This window comes from Rhamphochromis sp. 'chilingali' (genome assembly GCF_963969265.1).
Source record: "Rhamphochromis sp. 'chilingali' genome assembly, chromosome: 12".
Classification (NCBI taxonomy): Eukaryota; Metazoa; Chordata; class Actinopteri; order Cichliformes; family Cichlidae; genus Rhamphochromis; species Rhamphochromis sp. 'chilingali'.
Genome location: NC_137939.1, coordinates 28714627 through 28738951, shown reverse-complemented (window position 1 = coordinate 28738951; position 24325 = coordinate 28714627). Strand labels below are relative to the sequence as shown.

At 41.4% G+C, this 24325-nt stretch overlaps 1 protein-coding gene across 1 annotated transcript; it reads left to right on the top strand.

Moving 5' to 3' along the window:
- Window positions 1–4020: 4020 nt before the first annotated feature.
- On the top strand, window positions 4021–19712 carry LOC308407188 (solute carrier family 2, facilitated glucose transporter member 1-like; the record flags this gene model as incomplete). Its single annotated transcript, XM_080898706.1, has 10 exons — window positions 4021–4038; window positions 6341–6433; window positions 9465–9625; window positions 9753–9993; window positions 11612–11774; window positions 12112–12299; window positions 12654–12758; window positions 18295–18396; window positions 18789–18992; window positions 19506–19712. 10 exons carry the CDS (start codon window positions 4021–4023, stop codon window positions 19710–19712), a joined length of 1482 nt encoding a protein of 493 aa, XP_080754832.1.
- Window positions 19713–24325: the final 4613 nt, after the last annotated feature.

Here is a 24325-nt window from a genome sequence, read left to right as displayed (position 1 = left end):
TTTTGAAGTTTGTACAATGTTTTCTTTTTTATCAGTCAGCCTTTAAACCTTTAAACCTGCCAATCGAGTGGTTTAAAAACCTGTTAACAGTCTGTTAGTTCTGAAAGCGTCCATGTTCGCTGATACATGTGACTGATAAATGAATTCTGCTTTATGTGTGTGACTCTAGTAACAACCCCACATGCCTGTTTTTATTGATAAAAAATAAAATCTTTGCCACAACAGTGTTCACTTCATATTCAAAATGTGAAATATTATATAAGTTGTATACTGATGCTTTAAGATCCAATCTTAAGCAGTAAATAAGAACATATTGAGGGTTACTAGATATAGAATAGTAGATATAGAATAATAGAATAGTAAAGAATAGTTCATTGCCTGGGCCACTTTTTTTTAACATGAATAAATAACTCTAACTTTTGAAGTTCTCTGAACTAATGAGGTTTTACAGTGATGAGCAGATAATCCATAGGTAAGTTTAAATTAACTATTCATTAGCTTTCTAACAGCCTGATATTCTGAGGCTTTGTAATATAAACACTGTAATAAAGGTTGCGAGCTTGAGTGCTACAGAACATCAGAGCTGATAATAAATTACGCCTGTAGTGTTCCCCCAACACAGGACGGCTCTGTTTAAAAAGTCCCAACCTCTGATCAATCAAGACTTTATTCGCCACATGCAGGTTGCCCTGCAGTGAAATGGGACACCCCCCCCCCCCCCCCCCCCCCCCCCCCCCCCACACACACACACAACATATATCACATGGGGTTACAGGTCGGAGATCGGTAGCGTTACAGAAAAAAACACTGAAATATACACTACAATGGGAAAGTACAAGAGGAAAAAAAGAGACCTCTACTTGTGCTGGGCTCCTGGGAGGACAGCATGAGAACAGGAAACGAAAAAACTCCTCTGCACAAAAAGAAGCACATGAATGTCCACAGCACAACATTATGGAAGACGTGACAAGCCACAGGGTTGGGTAGGGGGTGAGGAATAGTTCGAAGCAACGCAGCAGCCATCCTGCCCAGCGCTACCATTCCAGCGCGGGCTCAGACCCGCCATGTTCCCCAAGAGGGAGCAAGCATCGAAGGCGTTTGGAAAGGCAGGGGGATGAGTGTGTCTGCGATCCTGTGGGACTTGAACAGTAAGTAGTATAGAGCCTGATGGAGCCCAACATTTACTACCTCTGTTGTCCAGTCGTCTACCCTGACTCGTCTGTTAAGAAAAGAAAAAGCCAGTAACACCTGTGCACTTGGTAATTAACTGGGCCCAGTTTAGTGGCCTGAACAGCAGGCCCTGAGGTTCTGTAACTTTTAAAAGGCTCCAGTAACCTGTAGGAGCTATTTAAACTGAGGATGAATATTCAGGGTTTGCTGTTTCACAAATGATTAAAAGGAGAATGTCTACAATTTAGACTTTGGTGGATATTACAGGATATTTTATTAAAGCAGTTTGGCATGAGCAGAGCAGAAGCAGAGTCAAATAATAATAAATAATAAGCTGTTTGCATCATGGTGTTTCATATCCATGTTTTTAATCACAAGCTGGAGAATAATACTCAGACGAGACCCAGACACGGACAATGTCAAGGACTGGAGACTAGTTCGTGACATCGGTCATTCGACCATGGTTCTTCTTAGAAAGAAAATAACGACAACAACAGTGTTTAAGGGTTTCAGCACCTTTGTGTTTTTTGCATTTGACAGTGTTGTGATGGCTGCCTTTACAGCAAAACAGCACTCCTGCTTCCCAAGCTCTTCAAATAGCTGCACAAGCTGTCAAATTGTATTGTTTTGGTTTCAAAGAGACATGAAGCGTTCTTTCCAAAGTCTCACCTGCATCACCCCATTGTGTTCAGAGTGAAGGTAGGGCAGGTAGGTGATCTTTCCGATCCTTTTTGGATTTCCAGTGAGCAGTGGATAGGCAGCAGGTGAGTAGTAGCAGATTGCAGACCAGCTTCAGACAATCTGAGGAAGTAACAGGTTAGCGTGGGGAGTGATCCAAAGCACTGGTGACAGGAGACACAAGGAGCAAAACACTTAGCACAGAAAGTTACGAGGAGTTTAAAGCAAGCATAGAGGCCGATTTAGCAGTACAGAACATCTGACGACCTGGCGAACGTCTGAGGAGGTCCTAAATACATCCAGGGTGACTGCTGCAGATGACCAGGACTATGACAGATGTCACTTTGAGACAGATGCCCTCGATCCGTGTGACAATGATTGAAAAGATTTTAAGGTGCCAAATCTATAAAGTTCTAATCTCAACAGGTTTGTCCAATAAGAAAAGATAGTTTCATAAGAAACTAAATTCACTTCCAGCGCTATTTTATTGAACAGGAAGCGTTTTCACAGGGTTACACATCCATAAGATAGGGGGTGTTTGCCGTGTGATGGAGTGATACTGTGGTTTAGTCTCAGGTCATACTGCTCATTGAACAAAAAACACACAAATCAGGTGTTAAAATGCTAAACCTTGGGTTTTACCTCCACTGAGAAGTGAGGAGCAGCAGTTTTGAAAACTGAGCTGAATGTTAGCGGGAACGAACATCTCCAAAAACGTTGGAGCAGTTTTACACATGGAGTCTGTCTTGTTAGACTGACCAGAAGATTAGATCATTAATTTCTAGACTAGAAAATATTCATTAATATGAATTAATAATTAATTAAATGTTTAATAATAAAATTAACTGATATTTATTTAATTATTTATATATACTTTAATTGATGCCATATTTAATTAATACTTCATGATGTATTTATTTAATTCATTTTGGCACACATGGCCCTCTGTATTTGTCAGCCTGGCTAAAGCTCTGAAAACAAAGCCGGGGTTATTCCCATCTTATCTTTTTCAAGATATGTATTTACGAGTTACACCAGGGAGTCAAGTACTTGTGATTTGTGGATTTCTTTGTTAGTATCCAGATGTATGTAACACTAATAACACAACAGCTGACCTCTGAGAGCAGAGTTGAGGTGGCTGCTCTGCACTGTGTTGGCACATGAAGAAGATAACACTGGAGGGATTACATCCATACACTCAGTTACAGCACTTTCAAAAAGACATCTCCTATAATGTATTCCCCGCTGCAGTGTAATTCATTATTGTAAATTTAAAGTTATTAAGAAGTGATTATGCAAAAGACGGTTTTCAGGAAACACTGTTAAATATTCAGTTTCTATCAGAACGAGAGCCAGAGTGTGATCGGAGAGGTGGGTGGGCTAATTTACACTTTGAGAGAGGCCAAGTGAGTCACAGTATGTTCAACACTGAGGCTGTCATTTTCAGCATCTACGTGTAACTATTTTATCTGAACTGTTCACTAAATTAGATAAAAGACAGATGGAAGAGTAAAAGAGTTCCTCTGTGTCCACTGTGAGTGTCCATCATTGAACAGCGCGGCGGCTGACCACACCAGCTGTCTGCCACTTACAGTGTAGTTTTGACCTTAATAGGTCACATGACAGGGTGAGGCAAGGTCTCACAGTGTTTTCACCTGAAACCTCAGGTGATCATTACAGACGCCTTTTTCACTCCTTGGCTCAAGTGACGAGGCTCGTGATTAATAGTGGGCCAACAATCCTCTTAAGAGACAACCCCCACTAGGGTTTTTTTTTTTTTATTTAATTTGTATTTACATTTTTTTAATCATCTATAAGAAGATGTACATTGAAAAAAATGTGTGAATAATTTCATTTTTTAACTTATTAAATGCATCTAAGACTAAATCAGTCAGTGAATGTATTACAGCTCTGAGACTTCAGCCCTAGGATGTCAACATCATGATAGTGCTGCTTTGCTGGGACCTCAGCAGCTCATTAAGATCCACTTAGTGCTGACGTCACTAAGCTGCTTACTGCTGCAGGTGAATGGAGGAAGGAACTGAAAAAGATTTGTTTACACTGATGTAGGACTCAAGTCTAGCAGGCAACATCATGAGCACTGTTTTATTGTAGATAGTAAATTACCTGACTGATTACTGACAATCCGGATTTTGGATTTTGTGGGCTGCCATGGAGTGCAGTGGCAAGGTAACTGCTGCTTGATTCATACAGGATGAAGACTTTGTTTGTTGAAAAAAGAAATAGGTCAGGAATACAATTAAAAGGCTCCAGTGTTTAATCCATTATGTGGCAGCACGTTTTCACAGCAGACACCATGTCATAGTGAGTGAAACAATAACTTCAGATATAAAAATTAGGATGTTTTAATGGTGTGTTTGACCTAAATTCAGCAGCACAGTCAGGACTTCTACTCCTTTTCTTACAGCTGTAAGCAGTGCTTCCATTTTCTTATTACACCGTGAGATAGTAGCAACAGAAGATAAATTTAGTCTTTGTCTTACAAATGTTTTGCATAAACACTGTTTTACAACAAGTGATTCAAAATTTATGTAAAATAATAAAGTTTGATCAGTCTTAAACTGTCAGTAAAGAAGTAAAATTGATGCATTAATATGTGGATTAGTAGTTTTTTAAGATGGTCTGCGTTTAAGGATTTAAGTACTTTTATACAGCATGCCATGCAATTTTGTGTAAAGTTGTGTTACACATCATAGGATCTGTGTACATTCGTACTATATATGCTGATGTATTTGACTGTACAGCAGAAGCAGCACTCCTGACATGACAGGGATTAGACTTTAATTTTATTACAGGCTTAGCTATAATAATAGTTAGCTTAGAAGCTATAGCCCTGCAAATGAAAGAGCAAGCACACAAATAAATATAAACTATATAAAACAAACTTTATTATAATTACTATTATTATTAATTTCTTTCCTTCACCCTGTCACATACACAATGATACAATGCTTTCATCTACACTGATAACACTTTGAAAACAAGTCAAGAAACACAGGATGTCATATTGTTAAATGGAAGGTAAAAGTATCAGCCTACAGATGGATGAGATCAGTGAAAACAAATCAAAGTGAAAAGAACAGGGCACCACTGAAGTCACTGGTTGGTGGGAGACATTACTGGCCTTCTGGTGGTCATTTTGTAGGACTATGGCAGCACTCACCCAGTTCCTGCTTGCAGAAAGAGGCAGATACCAGTACTGCTGATGGGTTTTTACCTTCTATGAACATGTCCAGCTCCCCTGTATGCTCTTGAGTCTGTTCAGGGAGACACAGCAAACCTTGTTTGCCTTGTTTGTACCATCCTGGAGGAGGTGAACTGCCTGTTCAACCTCTGTGGGGTCCAGGTTTCCTCATGCTACCAGTGGTTGCACTGACCCTAGGCAAATGTAAAACTAATCAAAAATAGTCAGAGAATATGAAGAGGGACAGATGTATTCATATTTTGGGAGTTGTCTCAGTGCTGCCCCTCTAGTGCACCTGTTGTTAATTTCATTAAAACCAAAGTAGCTGAACCTGATTAACCACCCCCTCTGCTACTTAACTAACCAGATCAATAGATATATTTACACATGCCAATCGATGCATCAGGGATTAATCCATCAACGATAAACATCCTGCATCCATCCATTCAAAGTTTACACAATATTTCAATTAGAACTACAGTGCAATTCTTCTGCATTTCTTCTAATAATCCAAAATAACCTCTTTGTTCACCTAAAAAGTCTTGAAGCCATGTCTGAGTGTCAGCATCTAACTGCAATACTTCAGTCCTCCATGAAACACTTCTGTCACTCTGATGTGCTCTCTGGGGTTTGATCAGCTCACTAAGTTTGTCCATTTTGTTAAATATACACCTCACATTCCTGATGATGCTTGCTGAAACAGCTCGATTGAAATCTCATTGTTTGCTATGAAGTTCCTCCAGGATTACGATCCTCATTCTGGGTACCACAACAGTCAGAGCAATCAGCTGTTGCTGATTTCTGTTTCCAAGAGAGTACGGGAAAACGAGTAGCAGCCTGGTAAAACCTGACTTAACCAGTCAAGGTAGTGCAGGTTTTCTTCTAAATGGAAGATTGATGCTTTGATCCCTTGCTCCTGGGCAAGATACTGTACACCATGTTTCCACAATCCATCCATCAGTGAGTGTGTGAATCTTAGACAAAGCAAAGGCATATATTGAAAATGCTGTGCTGATGCATGAACGAGTTTTGCAGCTAGAGAAATAAAGTGCTACATAACTACAAAATATCAAAAGAAAATGTAACTTTTGCATGAATCAAAATGATCGAGAGAAATGAATGTTATCAAGTGATAAAGTTAATAGAATAAAAAATAGCTTCAAGAGAGCTCCAAATTTGATCTTTTTACCCACACACAGTTTTAGGAGGGTTGTAACATGATTAAAAAGGGATTTTTCCTCTTCCAACAGTAATTATCAATCTTCTCTTTCTGTCTTATAACAATAGGTGACGCCCCAGCTGATGATCACAGTAGGGACAGCTGTGATTGGCTCGCTTCAGTTTGGCTACAATACTGGCGTCATCAATGCTCCTCAAAATGTGAGAGTTTCATTGTCTGAATGAAGAATGTAAAGGAGGAAAAAATATACATATTTGAAAATGTGTGAGAACAAATGGAATTAGAATAGCGATACAGTAGTTAGTTTCACTGATGAAGATCAACTCTTTTTTTTTCAGTTAAGGTTTTGAAGCTGAATCCATGTGGTATATTTACTGTTTTCACATGTATTAATTTATGTGGCTTAAACATTCCCATCTCAAACAAACGCGTCAGTGTTAAATGCTGTTAACACATAGTGAAAAGCTCCGATGACTTAAAAGAACATTTTTATGAAATCACAATGCCAGTTGCACTCCACACGATGACTTCAACAGGGTTAGCAGTTGTCCTCTGAGACCCACCACCCTGCAAGTAGATAGCCAGTGGTCACTCCAGCCTCTGCAACTCCGCTGCCTTTAAGCTGTGGCATATCATAGGCCCTGGCCTGCACAGAGAGACAAAATAACACCTCCACTATATAATTCATAGCACAAAACCCATCCATCCCAAATATATCCGGTTTCATCACATTACATACCTGCACAGAGAGACAAAATAACACAGCAGTGTTTGTAGTGTGGGCTATAAGTAGACCAGTGTATCAGTGCAATCAATTACACCTGCCTAGTAGTCCAACCACATTACAGCCATTGGCTCACCAGAAATGTGACACACACACACACACACACACACACTCCCAACCCAGTGCAACTTCACACAATAATATGGAGATGAATTAAAACAGGCACATTAGTGTACCATGCTACACTCTGGGTCTCTCCTGAATGACTGAACTTCTCACCTTATCTCTAACGCTGATTGCAGAAAACTAATTTTTACTGTGTTTATCTGCAATCCGATTCTATCGGTCATTACCCAGAGCTTGATGCCATCTGTGAGAGTAGGGACATAGAGTGACCGGTAAATTGACAGCTTTACTCAGCGCTCTTCATCTCAACAGACCAGAAAAGCACTCAAATCTGCAGTGGTGTGGAATCTCATTACCTCCCCCCTTACATGTGACCAAGAACCAGAAATACTTAAACTTCTCCACATGAGCCAACAACTTCCCGACCCTGAGTGGGCATTCTACCCTTTTCCTGCTGAGAACCATGGAGTCACATTTGGAGGTGCTGATTCTCTTTCCCGCTGCTTCAAGCCACTACCTGGTTAAGGCAAGAGAACCATGTCATCTACAAAAAGCAGCCACAAGATCCTGTAGAAGGCGTCTACCAAAGTAGAAGCCTGCTGCCACTTGGCTCCACCTACAAATTCTACCCATAAAAATTCTGAACAAAGTGGTGACAAAGACTCACTGTAAACAAGTCAGACTGAATTCAATCCCAATCATATAGCACCAAAACACAACAGTTGCCCCAAGGTGCTTCATATTGTAAGGTGAAGACCCTACATTAATACAGAGAAAACTGCAATGGTCAGTAAACCCACTTTGAGCAAGCACTTGGCAACAGTGGGAAGGAAAAACGCTCTCTAACAGGAAGAATTCTACAACTGTGCAAGAGAGACAGATAATAAATATAACTAAGGATTAAATGAAGAAGAAGAAGTATTCCTTCCATACCACTGATTTTACTGTACCACTGATCCTCGGTTGAAGTCCGCGGTGCCTATACTATACAGTGTGAGTAGAGCACCCCTCCTGAGTTACCTGACATTTAGCCAGAACTGCTTTAACCTCCTAGAACCCTGCGTCCACATATTTGGACATCACATTTTGGGTTATTTAGACCAAAATACTCAATTTTGCTCTACAATGGCCTGATATCCACTTGCAAGGACATTATACTGCCACTGTTCTATCGAAATTTTAAACGAATATCCTCATTTGTGGCTCTCATTTTTCTTAGAAACAAAAATCAGGTAAAAAAAAAAAAATCTGGTAATTCTTTGTTTTTACATTTATCGGGCCCCAATATGCCCAAATATCAAAAAGAAATTAAAAATGCATGCTGTGGAAGACTTTGGGTCTTAGGAGGTTAAGGCTGAAGAAAAATCATCTTTAAATTGTCACTGGGTCCCAGTGTTTGTGAGTTTCTTTGTATTTTGTTATTCATTTGTGTTCTTCATTTCAGCTTATCTAGCTAAATTCTGCCACACCTAGGTTACAGTTCATGGTTTTTCAGGTTCCCCTTGTGGCTCACCCCTGTGTTTTAGTCTCCCTTATTGGTTAGTGTATCTAATCTGTCATGTCATGTCTGCGTCTTTTTATGGTTCCTGTTTTACTTTGAGGGGGTCTTGGGGTCCATGTTCATTGTTTTAGTTTCACTTCCACTGTGGCATCATTAGGTTCATTCTTGTCAGCTGTTTTTCCATGTGCCTCCATTTCCCCTAATAACCTTATGTGTGTGTTTAAGTCCTCTGTCTTCCTTTGTTCTGTATCTGTGTTCTGCGTTACCTCCATCATGTCACAGTTCTCATAGTCATTATCTTGTTTCAGTCATAGTAAAAGTCATGGTTTTCCCAGTGTGTGTTTAGATTTTCCCTCATTTTGTTTGTTGTGTTTTATGTTTGTGAGTTTCAACCCCAAAATAAAGGCTCGCTTTTTGTTCAAGTTTAGTTTTGGCTCCTCGTCTGCGTCTGCACCTAGTCCTCCTCACACACTCCACACGGTCTGCCTTTGCAGGCCGTGACATGAATGTAGCTACATACATGCGCATGAGGTATCATGTTCACCAAGTTAGAATGGTATCAGAAGGATAATGACTGACTGTATTACTCTTACATATGACCTGTTGATGAAAGTTCTGGAGAGAAAGTTAAAGACCACCCAAGTCATGAAGTCTGAAAGAGTTGGAAATATTAGACTCTGGAAATTAAATGACAACGCAGTGTATCCAATATTTGTCTTCGTATTTCACCCTGAGCGTAAAGTATTAAATCACCAAGGGTCACTAAGCAAAAGTTGGGATTAAAGTGCTGTTGTGTACATAAGAGCTACTTCACTTTACTTTAATCTGTCTTTATGTGTCTTACAATAAGACTGTTACTGCGTACTGTTTTATGTTTTAGATCATTGAGAGCTTCTACAATGAGACATGGAGCAGCAGGTTTTCAGAGCCCATCCCTCAGACCACTCTAACAGCTCTGTGGTCTCTCTCTGTGGCCATCTTCTCTGTGGGAGGGATGTTTGGCTCCTTTTCTGTCGGTCTCTTTGTTAACCGCTTTGGCAGGTATGACTCTCTCCGTTGCTAACAAGATCTATATACATCCATATTTTTTTTAAAATTAAATTTAAAAATTAAATTTTTTTAAAAGTTTTCTTATTAAAGAGCATTTATGGTAAATTATTTTTTAAAGGAGGAACTCCATGCTCATGGCCAATGTGCTTGCATTCATTTCTGCAATATTTATGGGATTCTCCAAATTGGCTGCTTCCTTTGAGATGCTCGTTATTGGACGTTTAATTGTGGGTGTCTATTCTGGCCTGTCCACTGGTTTTGTGCCCATGTACATTGAGGAAATCTCACCCACATCTCTCCGGGGAGCATTAGGAACGCTGCATCAGCTTGGTGTAGTGATCGGCATTCTCATGGCACAGGTGAGAGCCTTACATTTTTAACCACAAATACTCCCACCATTTACCAGTTTGAGTAACAGTTGATTAATAATGCGTATAATCACTTTCATAAGTTCCTAGATAATGACATATTTTTTGTGATTTTTGCCTCTGTACACTCTGCACACCACCACAGGAGAGTCCAGTGTTACAGGGCTATACTCTGCTCACATTCAGCTAAATGCTGTAAAAATATTCATTATCCACGTGCATTGTTTCGCAGTGTAGACCGCAAAAGCCACCCAAGTGTTATTCAAGGCAAAGAAACTGTATTCGCTATGACCAAGAGAGTCACCTGATTTCAATCCAATAGATTGTGCTTTCTAGTTAATGAAGACAAAATGAAGGCACAGATGCCAACAAACAAGGCAGCTGCAGTGAAGGCCTGGCAACGCATTGACAACACTGCAGTTTCTACAGGATAAGACACAACTATACTGTAGATAATTTTAGTAACTTCCAGGTAAACAGTAGAACAGCACCACCAAGGTTGGAGATGGGACAATACTGGAAGAGCATATGGGAGAAGGACGCAACACATAGCAGCAATGCTCAGTGGCTAGTGGATCTAAGAGAAGACCACAGCAACCTCCCTGAACAGGGTCCAGTAACCATCACACTGGCAGACACCCAAGATTCTCCAATATGAAGAGTCAGACAGCACCAGGCCCCGACATAGTTCGCGCCTACTGGCTGAAGAAGCTGACTGCACTCCACAAGCGTCTGGCTGCAGAAATGAACCAGCTGCTAGTGGATGAGAGACACCCAGAATGGCTAACCGAAGGCCGGACAGTCCTGATCCTCAAATACCCCCAGAAGAAACCAGTCCCATCCAATTACCAGCCAATAATCTGCCTCAGTACCACATGGGGGTTCTTGTCAGGCATCATAGTGGCTAAGCTGGATAGGCACATGGGTCAATACATTAGCAGGGCAGAGAAAGGAATTGGTAAGAATACCAGAGGCACAAAATACCAGCTACTGGTAGACCGAGCAGTCAGCCAAGACTGCAAGACTGACCAACCTATGCACTGCCAGGATTGATTACAAGAAGCCCTATGACTCGATGCCCCATACCTGGATCCTGGAACTATACAAGATCAACAGGACCCTAAAAGCCTTCATCAGGAACTCAGTGGACAAGCAGAAGAAGACAGCTGTAGTGATAGACGTAGAGATACCAAATGACAGCAAGATTAAGAAGAAGGAACACAAGAAGCTTGAGAAGTACCAAGGGCTCAGAGAAGAGCTGGAGAAGATGTGGTCCCAGTGGTAATCAGAGCACTACATGCAGTCACTCCCGAGCTCGGCGAGTGGCTCCAGCAGATCCCAGGAACAACACTGGAGATCTCTATCCAGAAGAGCACAGACCCAGAAACAGCTAAGATACTGTGCAGGACCCTCAAGCTCCCCGGCCTCTCGTAGAGGACCCGAGTTTGAAGGATAGACCGCCCGCAGGGACGAGAGGGGAATTTAATTTTTAAAAAATATATAAATGCTGACACTTCAAGCATTTGATGTCGTTACTAATTTACTGTTGTGTATATTCCAAGTCTGAAAGGGGCTTTCAAATAAGGAGTCTATTGTATACATTGTTTAGATTTTTGGGCTTGAATCCATCATGGGGAATGCATCCCTATGGCCCCTCCTACTGGGTTTTACTCTGCTACCATCTGTGCTGCAATGTGTCCTGTTGCCTCTCTGTCCTGAGAGCCCCCGATACCTCCTCATCAACTGCAACGAGGAGAACAAAGCCTGCGGCGGTAAGATGAACACACTGTCATGAGAGACGACGAAAAAATCAAATGCAATCAAACAGGAACATTTGGGGATTATAGATTACAGTACAAAGAGGCAGGCATGTTCTCAAATGTCCTGACTCCCAATGTCTAAAACTAAAAATTGCTATTCATTAGAATAAACACAGAAGAATACACACATAGACACTCAAATACACAATAGAGACTCATTGTAAACAACACCTATATCTCAAGTTACACAAATAAATCTTCTTTTATCCACACAATTTCTGCCAAAACCATCTAATATACTGCTAGACAGTTGTAACATAACATCATAGAAATAACTACTGTCTTCCAGTCCTAATTAAACTACGGGGTACTGATGACGTGAGTGAGGAAATGGAGGAGATGAAGGAGGAGAGCCAGCAGATGATGAAGGAAAAGAAGGTGACCATCCCTGAACTTTTCCGCTCCCCCATGTACCGCCAGCCCATCTTTGTTGCCATCATGCTGCAGCTGTCACAGCAACTGTCTGGTATCAATGCTGTAAGTCAAATGAGCAAAAGAGAACTTGTGCATTCTATTGTAGTGAATGCCATCGAGTATAAAACAAAGGGTATAAGATAAAATGTTTTACATCTCTTAAGCTACATAGATTACAAATGACCTAAACAATAACTTTAACGACCATTAAGTAATGAGATCCTATTTAGTAACATGAACTACTGCTACTACTACTGTACTACTACTACTACTAAAATGATTAGTCATAACTCATGTTCTTGAAATCATTAACAGTGCATTCGAGTTGAAGTGCAAGGTGTAGAGAAGAAATTCATGCACAGAAAGATATAAAGTTCAAGTATCGCACCTGTGTCTTGTGTCTGTCATCTTCTGTAGGTGTTCTACTACTCAACTATGATCTTTGAGCGAGCAGGCGTGTCCCAGCCTGTCTATGCAACTATCGGCACAGGAGTGGTCAACACTGCATTCACAGTTGTTTCTGTAAGTTGCAAAAGAACAAGTTGAAACAAAAAAATAAGCTCTATGTATATATACATATATAAATCCTATATATATCCTAGGAACAGCTAAAATACTGCACAAGCTCCCAGGCCTCTGGTAGAGGACCCAGGCCTTAAGGATAGACTGCCTACAGGGACGAGAGGGGAATTTTATATTCCAGAATGAGAGAATCTCGGTCGGAGGGTAGGCGGCTAACAGAGGTGTGCAACAGTATCATTAGAAAACAGGTCCTGTATGAATAAGATACATAACTGTACATAACTGAGGATCTATAAACTGCCAAACAAAATACCAGAGGTCAAAAGAATAAATAGCCTGTCCTCCAAAGACCTATCCAGGGTACAGTCCCAGCTGCATGGGAACAATAGTACAAGAGCAGACCCATGAAGAGCTAATACTGAGCAATGTTGGAAAAACACACAGGAGGAAGGAATTCTCGTGGAAGACCTAAACCAATACCAGGTGGATAGCTGGGAAAAATGATTAAGGAAGAGAAAAGATTTTGGTATACCGCGGTGTTCTTTTTAGCCTCCAGAGCTGTAAACTGGCTACATTTATTAAATGTATCATTTATACTAAGGAAGGCTGAGTACCTAAACATGTAACACACTGAGCAGGAAAGTGCAGCCAGCTAGTTGGTTATGAACTAAGCTAAGCTGACAAATCCCTAAAGTCACAGTGAATGAATACTGTGAATATTAGATAGATTCAACAGAGAGTGTGCTTTGAATAAGGCACATGAAGATTAAACTATAATAATAACAATAATAATAAAAATACATGTTATTTAAAGGCGCCATCCTCCTGCAAGTCCACCACCCGCAGGAGGCGCCATAGGGGGTCGTGTGCATTGTGTGGTGGGCAGCGGCCAGGAGTGGAGGCCCTGGTGGACTGATCCAAGACTGGCATTTGGGACATGGAATGTCACCTCTCTGGTGGGGAAGGAGCCTGAGTTAGTCCATGAGGTTGAATGTTCCTGGCTAGATATAGTCAGGCTCACCTCAACGCATGGCTTGGGCTCTGGAACCAGTCCCCTGGTATTTTAATATCTCCTTGGCTTACTGCCTGTATGTTGGGGTTCCTCCCGGTGGATGAGAGGGTTTGTTCCCTGCACCTTTGGGTCGGGGAACAGGTCCTGACTGTCATCTGCGCTTATGCGCTGAGTGGCAGCTCAGAGTACCCAGCCTTTTTAGAGTCCCTGGGTGGGGTGCTGGAAGATGCTCCGCCTGTTGTCCTAATGGGGGACTTCAATGCTCACGTGGGTAACGACAGCGAGAACTGGAGGGGCGTGATCTGAACCCAAGTGATGTTTTGTTATTGCACTTCTGTGCAAACCACAGTTTGGCCATAACGAACACCATGTTCGAACATAAGAGTGTCCAAAGTGCACGTGGCACCAGGACGCTCTAGGCTGCAGGTTGATGATCGATTCTGTAATCATATCACCAGAGCTGCGGCCATATGTTCTCGACACTCGGGTAAAGAGAGGGGCTGATCTGTCAACTGAACACCACCTGGTGGTGAGTTGGATTAGACGACGGGGGAGAACACTGGACAGACCCGGTGCACCTAAACGTATAGTGAGGGTGTGCTGTGAACGCCTAGCAGGCTGTGCTAACTGTGCTGTGGCCGCAAGGTGGTTGGTGCCTGTCGTTGTAACCCCTGAACCAAATGGTGGACACCAGAGGTGAAGGGAGCCACGAGGCTGACGAAGGAGTCCTATTGGGCTTGGCTAGCCCAATAGGACAAGTGGAATGTGGCTCCGGCAGTGGCTGAAGCAAATACTCAGGTGTGGGAGGAGTTCGAAGAGGCCATGGAAAAAGACTTTCAGACTGCCTCGAAGAGATCCTGGCAAACCGTCAGGCGACTCAGGAGGCTGTATGCGGTACTGCGTATAGTGCTGGTGGAGCGCTACTGACTTCGACTGCGAAAATTGTTGGGCGGTGGAAGGACCTCCTCAATCCCACTGACATGTCTTACAAGGAGGAAGCAGAGTCTGGGGATGAGGGAGGTGACCTGCCAATTTTGGGGGGTGAGGTCACTGAGGCAGTTAAACAACTCCTTAGTGGCAGAGCCCCTGGTGTGCATGAGGTCCGCCCTGAGTTCCTGAAGGCTCTGAATGTTGTAGGGCTGTCCTGGCTGACACGCCCCTGCAATGTTGTGTAGAGGTCAGGGGCAGTACCCCTGGACTGCAGACCGGGGTGGTGGTCCCCATTTTTAAGAAGGGAAGAAGGGAACTGGAGATCAACAGATGGATTGGTGCTGCGGCTGCAGTGATGCAGATGCTGTACCGGTCTGTTGTGGTGAAGAGAGAGCTGAGCGTAAAAGCGAAGCCCTCAATTTACCGGTCGATCTACGCCCCTACCCTCACCTATGGTCAGGAGCTGTGGGTAGTGACCGAAAGAATGATATCGCGGATACAAGCAGCGGAAATGAGCTTATTCTGAAGGGTGGCTGACTTCTCCCTTAGGGATAGGGTGAGAAGTTCAGTCACCAGAGAGGGGCCCAGAGTAGAGCCGCTGCTCCTCCACATTGAAAGAAGCCAGTTGAGGTGGTTCAGGCATCTGACAAGGATGCCTCCTGGGCAATGTTTCCTCTAATTTAACTAACTCCCTGAGCGGTCCCTTGGACCACTGTGAGCAACATTAGACGTGTGCACTGTGGACACGCCGCATCGAATCCATCCAAGTTACATGGTTTATTAAAATAATCAAATTACAGCATTTACATTTATGTTAGACTACTTTTAATTAACTGCTTTAGTCCACTTACAATGAGAATTAAAAAAAAATCTTGTTCATGACCTGTGTAGTATGTTAACACTATTACAAGTAAAAATAACTTGAACTCCAATTTTGAAAACAAAACTTTCTTTCTTTCTTTCTTTCTTTCTTTCTTTCTTTCTTTCTTTCTTTCTTTTTTTATAAAGCTCTGACTTGTATTATGAGTCTGTGGTCTGGGAGAGAGTCCTGTAGCTCTCTGTCTGCAAAATACAGTATATTCAATTCAATTCAATTTTATTTATATAGCGCCAAATCACAACAAACGTCGCCTCAAGGCGCTTCATAGATACAGATATAATGAGCAATGCTGGGCAATTAATTATATAGTTACTTCTTCAAAAAAGTAACTGAGTTATGCAAACAACAAAGTTTTTTGCAGCAGTTTACCTAAAAATGCAGCCAAGGCGTTTTTTTAAAATAAACATTTTAAACTATTTACAGAACAATCAGCTGTTCTGCATCAAATTTGATGCCACACAAATTATTTGTGTCACTCCAAAAATAATTTCTGTCCACTATGAGATAAAGGAGAACATCAAAAGCCTGATACCTGCAGGCCTGACAACAGGAGATGTATCACTCCTGTAACACCTGTAACATTCAGTAGTCGCCGTATTGTTCTGACACACACAACAAAACTATTTACTACACTACACACTAACTGCACAAGATTTTCCCTAAATGTCGCAAATCTCTCACATCTCAAAACACCGCAGTCACTCCTAAAACTTCCCCCTCCCTAAACAACTATGTGCCATGTTGCCATAACATTTTCTGATTGGTCGACATGGTACATTTTACGACCAATAGGAAAGGGTGGGGGTTTTTCTTGGATTTGGCTTTGACCGTTTCTTCCCGCAGTAAATATAAACAATGATAGTATTCAGGAAGAAAACCAAACATTGCATATATTTTTATCTTTGGTTTTACGTGGCCTATCAACACAATTTAAAAACTGGTATAAAGTCAACACATTTTCCGTCAATTGTTCTGTCTGTCCTGCTCACATCTCCAATAGTTGTACACGTTGTCATTTACGTGGCTTCACTCCACATCAGCCACGCCGCTTTGCTAGCTAAAGCACCGGTGTCGGCACATAAGGACGCTGTCATAGACGAAGTTGATTAGCTGCCTATATACGAATGTGAATCGCATAATTGGCTGGACTATGGGATAAGGTGACATCGTTCTAATCCCATACTGGAGCAGCCAGTCACTCACTGACTAACACTGCAAAACAGAATTGTTAAAGTATTCATTTTAATTTCAATTCAGGTTAGATTTTCTGTGCGCAGAGACCGTGCCACCAGTGCGCAATTATGCATGCGCGCAGCTTAGAGGGAACATTGCTCCTGGGCGCCTCCTGGGTGCGGTGTTCCAGGCATGTCTCACCGGGACGGGACCCGGTGCACACCCAAGACACACTGGAGAGATTATATCTCTCGGCTGGCCAGGGAACACCTTAGTGCAGCGGTCCCCAACCTTTTTTGCGCCACGGACCGGTTTATGCCCGACAATATTTTCATGGACCGGCCTTTAAGGTGTCGCGGATAAATACAACAAAATAAAACTAGTACCGGTACCGAAAAAAAAGAAAATTTATTCATAACACACGTGAAAAGACCCAGGAAAACAGAGTAAATGATAAAAACGATAACAAAATAACGCTGAAAACCGATAAAAACCCTGAAAACTATACATTTCATACCTGAGCCTCAACTCTCGCGGCCCGGTACCAAACGACTCACGGACCGGTACCGGTCTGAGGCCCGGGGGTTGGGGACCGCTGCCTTAGTGTTCCACCGGACAAGCTAGAGGAGGTGGCTGGGGTTGAGGGAGGTCTGGGCTTCTCTACTTAGGCTGCTGCCCCGCTACCAAGCCCCGGATAAGTGGAAGAAGATTAATGGATGGATGGATGGATGGATTGATGGATGGATAATATGAAATAAGATGTTATCTAAAAGTTTCAATGAAATGGGCTACACAGATAAACAACACAAAACACCACTGTGCATTGCAACAGGAACAGGAAGTGACACTGTGTCGCAGAGAGAGCCAACACCAAGTGAAACTACCCAATGAATAAGAGAAAGGAAATCTGATTTTATTAAATGAAATATGGCATCACAGAAGTTCTGGCACAATCTTGTGCTTTTAATGTGTAACATTATAACATATAATGGAGTCATTATATGCTGGAGTCAGTGTCCGATGACCTCGAGTCACTGAGCGCAGCACAGGCATGACATGTCCTATCTGTGGTTTGGTGAATTAAGGTTTGCGTGAAGCCCAAGTCCACTTGTGGCTCTCGTGAACCCCCTTGGCATCTTACTAGAACGCTATATATTCCTCTCAGCAACACAGAATACTGGACTGAACGTAGCATCTCAAGCTGGTGCTGGTTCACCACCACCTGCTCTGCTGCATAGAGGCTAGCTCTGCTACCATCTTTGCCAGTGCCTGGACTGGCTGCGTGGGTTGTGGGTACATCATGTTGCACTGAGTTTTATGAGTTTTAAGTTTTATTCCATATATTTTGGGGGATTTTTTAAGTACTGTTGAACAGTAGATGATTATATTACTGTTTTTATGATGGTTTCCTTTGGGCATTTTAAATATTAAATTTTTTATTAATGGATTACAGTTATGATCCATTGATATTACCTCCACTGTGAATACTGGTATTATGTTTGGTTTATGTTGTCATTTTGTAACATCTGTATGTCTTGTAGTTGTTTGTGGTGGAGCGTATGGGCAGGAGACCCCTTCACCTCATTGGTCTGATGGGAATGGCCGTTTCAGCAGTTTTTCTAACCGTGGCCATGGCATTGTTGGTAAGTGTTTGTGGTCACCATTACTGAAAGCAGGCCTTTTGAATTAAAGGGTAGGAGTGCTACAATGTTACTGTAGATCAGGGGTCCCCAATCCCATACCACGAGGGCCGGTGTCCCTGCAGGTTTTAGATGTGTCCCTGATCCATCACAGCTGATTTAAAGGCTAAATTACCTCCTCAACATGTCTTGAAGTTCTCCAGAGGCCTGGTAATTAACTAACCATGTGATTCAGGTGTGTTGACCCAGGGTGAGATCTAAAACCTGCAGGGACACCGGCCCTCGTGGACTGGGATTGGGGACCCCTGCTGTAGATCAAGAGTAATAAAAATCTGACCATGTAAAAAAAATAGACCATGAAACTGATCATTTTCTGTGATATGCTTTGCTCTAAGGACCAGCTAAAGTGGATGTCTTACATTAGCATTGTGGCCATCTTCAGTTTTGTAGCCTTTTTTGAAATTGGCCCTGGCCCCATCCCATGGTTTATTGTGGCTGAACTCTTCAGCCAAGGGCCCCGTCCTGCTGCCATTGCAGTTGCTGGTTTCTCCAATTGGTCTGCCAACTTCTTAGTGGGGATGTGCTTCCAGTACATTGAGGTAAGACAGCTTTTATTTAAAATTTTGTTTGTTTGTTTTGGGGCTCCTATTTTCAGTTGTACAACTGAGTGCTTTTGCTCCATGGATTAGACAACAACAGATTCAGTTGGCTACAGGTATAATCCGGTGAACATAAAAACTCTGTAAATATGCACTCTAACAACAGAAGATCCAATCAGAATTCATAATTCAGTTTGAATTGACTGCCCTTAAAAGACAAAGAGCCAATTTTTTTTTTTTAAATAAATTTGGTATTCAAGCAATACACTCTCAGCACCGGTCTAGGAAAGTCCTGTTCTGTGAGTGTCTTGCGGACCATTTGTATTTCAATTTCTATAGCTCCAATTCATACACACACACACACACACACACACACACACACACATATATACATATATATATATATATATATATATATATATATATATATATATATATATATAAAATGTATAATGTAATTATTAGCTTGTTGTCTGCAACAACAACAGAATTGAGCCTTTCCCTTTAATCCAGCAACTCTGTGGCCCCTACGTCTTCATCATCTTCACCATCTTGCTGCTCGGCTTCTTCGTCTTCACCTACTTCAAGGTTCCAGAAACTAAGGGCTGCACTTTTGATGAGATTGCAGCGGGCTTCCGCCAGACAGCAGGTCAGGGATCTGACAAGTACTCAGCCCCGGAAGAATTCAACACCCTGAGGGGGGATGACCCTGATCTTTGAAAGTTTGTTCATGTAGGGACGACTGTTGTCCATGTTTTAGATATTTCATCCATTAATGTTAGAGCCAGTAATCCACAGTGTAGGGGCTTTCACACAGAGTTACCATGGGCTTGATCTGTAGCACAGCAAACTGTTGGTCACTAGTAAAAATGACATCCCAGTAGGCATTCAAAATGAACCAAGTGTCATTTTGTAACAGAAAAAAGCCGGGTTAAGTATATGGAATCACTATATAGAACCCTCTCCTTATTTATTACGGGAAATAGAGTTTTGAACCTTTTTTTTCTTTTTGCCCACACGTCTCTTTCAGTTTTGGAGTTAATGATATAAAACATTAGATGGACTGTTTCATGTTTGATAGGTGACAGAAAATCTTGGTTGTGTGCTTTTTTATATACATTTGATTTTGTTTAATAATTAAGACTTTAGTCAAACGTAATATGTTAGAACTACAAATGTGTTTACATGTGTGTCAAACAGAGAAAATGAAACTTAACAAAGTTTAATAATTGATTTTTTTTGTCTTTCTGAGTTATTAAATTAATACCTATAAAATGGCACTGGATGTGATGTGACATACATGAAGCTTGACTTCTGCATTGTGTGGCCTCACTGCAAATGCATGTTAGTGTTTCGTCTCCCTGTACGCTCCCGATGTTCCCACTCTGCCTGCAGAATATCTTTGGAGAGTCTCCAATGCTTTTAAATGTTTTTCCTTCAATTCAAGTAAAAAGCATAGACGAAGAATCTTGTTGAAAAGAAGTTAGTCTTCTTAGCCTTTGGTTTATATTGAAAAATGGATTTTACCCTCAACTATAATCTCTGGGAAACCTATCCAATTATTTTGGTGCCTAAATCTAACCACACACATGTTGTTCAGCTCCATGATGACAAAGCTCTAACTATTCCAAACATTAATACTTTAATTAAACATTCAAAAAATAGAAGTGCTAGATCTCCATCACTCATTTTCCAATTCAGTCTTATTTATACAGTGCCAAATCACAGCAACAGTGATCTCAAGCCATTTTGTATCCTAAGGTAAAGACCCTTTATTAATACAGCCAGATGGCCACCTCTGTTCAAGCACCTTTGCAATAGTGGAAAGAAAATCTTCCTTTAAACTAGAAGAAACCTTTAGCTGAACCAGGGTTCAGGGACAGGGTGTCTGTCTCCCGAATCCAAACTGGAAGCTCGTTCCACAGAAGAGGGGGCTGAAAGCTTAAGACTCTGCCTCCCGTTCTGCTTTCAAATATTTAAATAATATCATTAAATATACCATACTAACGTTACAGGACCAAAACTTGTGTTTCAGTTTCTCTCCTCTATGTTAAGTACATTGCTCCCTTTATTTAGAAAATAGACATAACAGTGAAAACACCACTATTCTCATGCTAACACACGTTAGCATGTTGGACACACTGAGTGTGAAAGTCAAGCATGCTGTAGAGGTATTTTACAGTTGTCAGAGAAAACACTGCAAACATCAATGCGTGTGGGAAGGAAACTATTTACTGAGACCACTAATCTACATAAACACATTAAACATCTTTTTCAGCAACATTATCTTACCCATATCGTATATTTAGACATTCAAATAATATATTTGGCCCATTTAAATGTGTTTATTTTATTATAAGTGAACAAATAGACCTCAAGCATGAACTGTGAAAATGCCTGAATATAGGCCTTTTGTGTTAACCAAAGTCAAGTCACTGTCATTTATATAACATTACGTGTATAATTACATGGTTCACATGCTGCTCCAAGGCAGAGCTGAGCTCTCTGGAGCTGCACGGCTCCCCCTGCTGGTCCTTAGAGCTTCTAGGGGCAGGGGGCCAACCACAGCAGAAGTATACCTGATGGGACCTGTAGTTCTTTTGATGGGCCTGGACACGGTGATTAGAAACACTCATACTTGTTGAACAGGTTCAGTTAATGAAATACTGGGAGTACCCGGAATGGGTAGACTGTACAATTCACATTCATCTCTCATTATGACCACAGGGTATGTATCTGTACATGTCTGCATTATACCCAACTCCTCAGCAAGTGGGCAAACGAAAACCAATTATTTTGTCCTTTTCTATCATGCTCAGCATCCTCATGCAAGGGCGATGTTGGTTTGTCTGTTTGGATTTGTTGAAAGCGTTACATTCAGTGTGTGTCACCTGTATGCAGTTTTTGATACGGGCGACACGGGCGGTTGCCCGGAGCGGCATCGTGGTGGGGGGCGGCATCACGGGCATCGGCAAAAAAAATAAATAAAAAAATGCTCGTACTCATGCTGCCCCGACGTCAGCCAGCACATATTGGGAATGGTACAGGCACCAATCGGTTTTCTATTGCCCATTTGCTGGCAGTAAGGGCGCCCTCCGTTTGCGAGGTGCCTGCTGCTTGCGGCACAGGGAGGAGAGGGCGGGGCGGCGGGGGATTCTCTGACTGGCTGGAGCAGCGTCTAATAACCAACTCGCAAAGTAAACAAAATAAAAACAAAACAACAAACACGAAAACACCAGACATCATGATACAGACTTATAATTTGCTCGGTGCGCCTGCTCGCTGCTTAAGTCAAAGTAAACTTTATTGTCATCTCCGCTACATACAGTCCAGTATATAGAGAGACAAGACGACGAGGCTCCAATTACAGCAAGAAAACAATAAATATAAGAAGAGTAAGAAAATAAATATACACTTTAGGACTCGGGGTAAAGGGATCAATAACAATTTAAAATTTATAATTTACAGTTTGATGATTTAAGGTCTCACACACAACCCGTTGAAAGGGGAGGGGGGGGGGGGGGGGGGGCTGCTTTCAAATAGAGCACATTTCATTCATAATGATGTAAATCCAAGCCCATTATGTATTCATGATTTGAATCCTGGGTTGTGTGAAATCCCAGAAATGCACCCTAGACAAAGTGAATCTGTGAACTAAGGTGTAGGTGTGTTAGGTTATGTTGTGGTGATCCTCGAGTTGGGGGATGGCTGTTCATGGAGTGTAAAATTAAAACCAATGGAAGATGGACAGGAAAAGTTCAAAGCCATCAGGTGCTCAGTTTAGAAAAAATAGAAAAGGAGGAGAAACGAGCAAAAGATACAGGTAAGCAGATGTGTCATTGGATTATGGCAGCTCATCCTGAAACAATCAGTCAGAATACTTTATTAATCCCTAAGGAAATTATGTGGGTTACAGTTGCACCAAGAAGAATTGGTAAAAATAGCAACAGTTACAGAATAAACTCCAAAAAAATACCTTATGTTACAGATTTTAATATTAATTAGTCATTGTTAATTGTTGATTTGTCCTGTTCTCATTGTATGACGAATTATGATGGCTTTTTGGTAGCTGTTTGCATACCATGCATATCTGTCTCTCTTCATATGTGTATGTTTCTCTGGTGAAATACAGTATGGTTCCGACAACAGTTTTATGTTAATGTACAATCCTTAATAAGTTGTGTGTGTGTGTGTGTGGGGGGGGGGGGGGCGCCAGAGGGAGTGTTCGCCCGGGGCGCCAAACAGGCTAGGACCGCCACTGCCTGTATGTTACTGACCAGTCAACATTTATATTTGCAATAGATTTTGAGTAATCACTAAAAATGGAACGTAGATTTAGAAACTACACTGCAAGCTAGTGCTGATTATTCTGACACCCATTCTAACATGTCATAAAAGCTTATACAGATACAAGAACCCAGAAAACTAACTTAAACTGGACTTTTAAATAAAAAAAAAAAAAAACTCACTGGAAAATACATTTTGCAAAATGATAGAAATTTTAAACTTTAATTGCTTCTTCCATTACTAATATTTTTTGCAGAAATACAAACTATACTTTAAACGTGTCTTCTGCTTGGCTCAACATGATGTAGGTGATCTGGTCAATAAGCTGTGACATGTACATTTACACGTTGAATTACTCAATATGTGGAAAATCCCCACATGCCACTTGGCTGCTGGAGTGTCATGTACTGTATGACCTGGACTTTGAACTTGACGTTAGCACTAGCACCTAATAAAGCCACTTGTCACTACAGACCAGCGTCGATGCCCAGCTCCATACCTCCCACCCACACAGTTACTGGACAAGTTACGTAAGTGAAGGAAAAGTATTTAATAAGTATTATTAATCATGTACATAAGGCAGCAGGTGCTTTAAGTGTGACTCTTGTCATGACATCAAGTTCATCATAAGGTGTAAGATTTGCACACATCTTACATATATTTGATCACTACACTAGGTTCTCACCTATAATAACACATTAATGCTCATTCTTACATGTAGGCCATCTGAACTCTTTGTAAGAGTAAAAGTGAAATGTTCACAATTCATGTTCTGAGGTCATCGTTTGGAGGTTTAGTTGTTTAGCACAAGTTTCCCTTTGAACAAATGATCAGCTCCACATACGTAAAAACAAAACAGGTTAATCTGCCTGACAGTGACATTACTCATCAGGAGCCAACATGACCGCACAATTTCATTGATCATTGTTTCCTATTCACTCAAAGGTTTGAAAAATCAATAAAAACATCTTTACAGTTTGATATTCATACTCTGTAACGTTAATGGCATTTTTTTTTTTTTTTTAAAAACTCAACTGTTCTTAGTG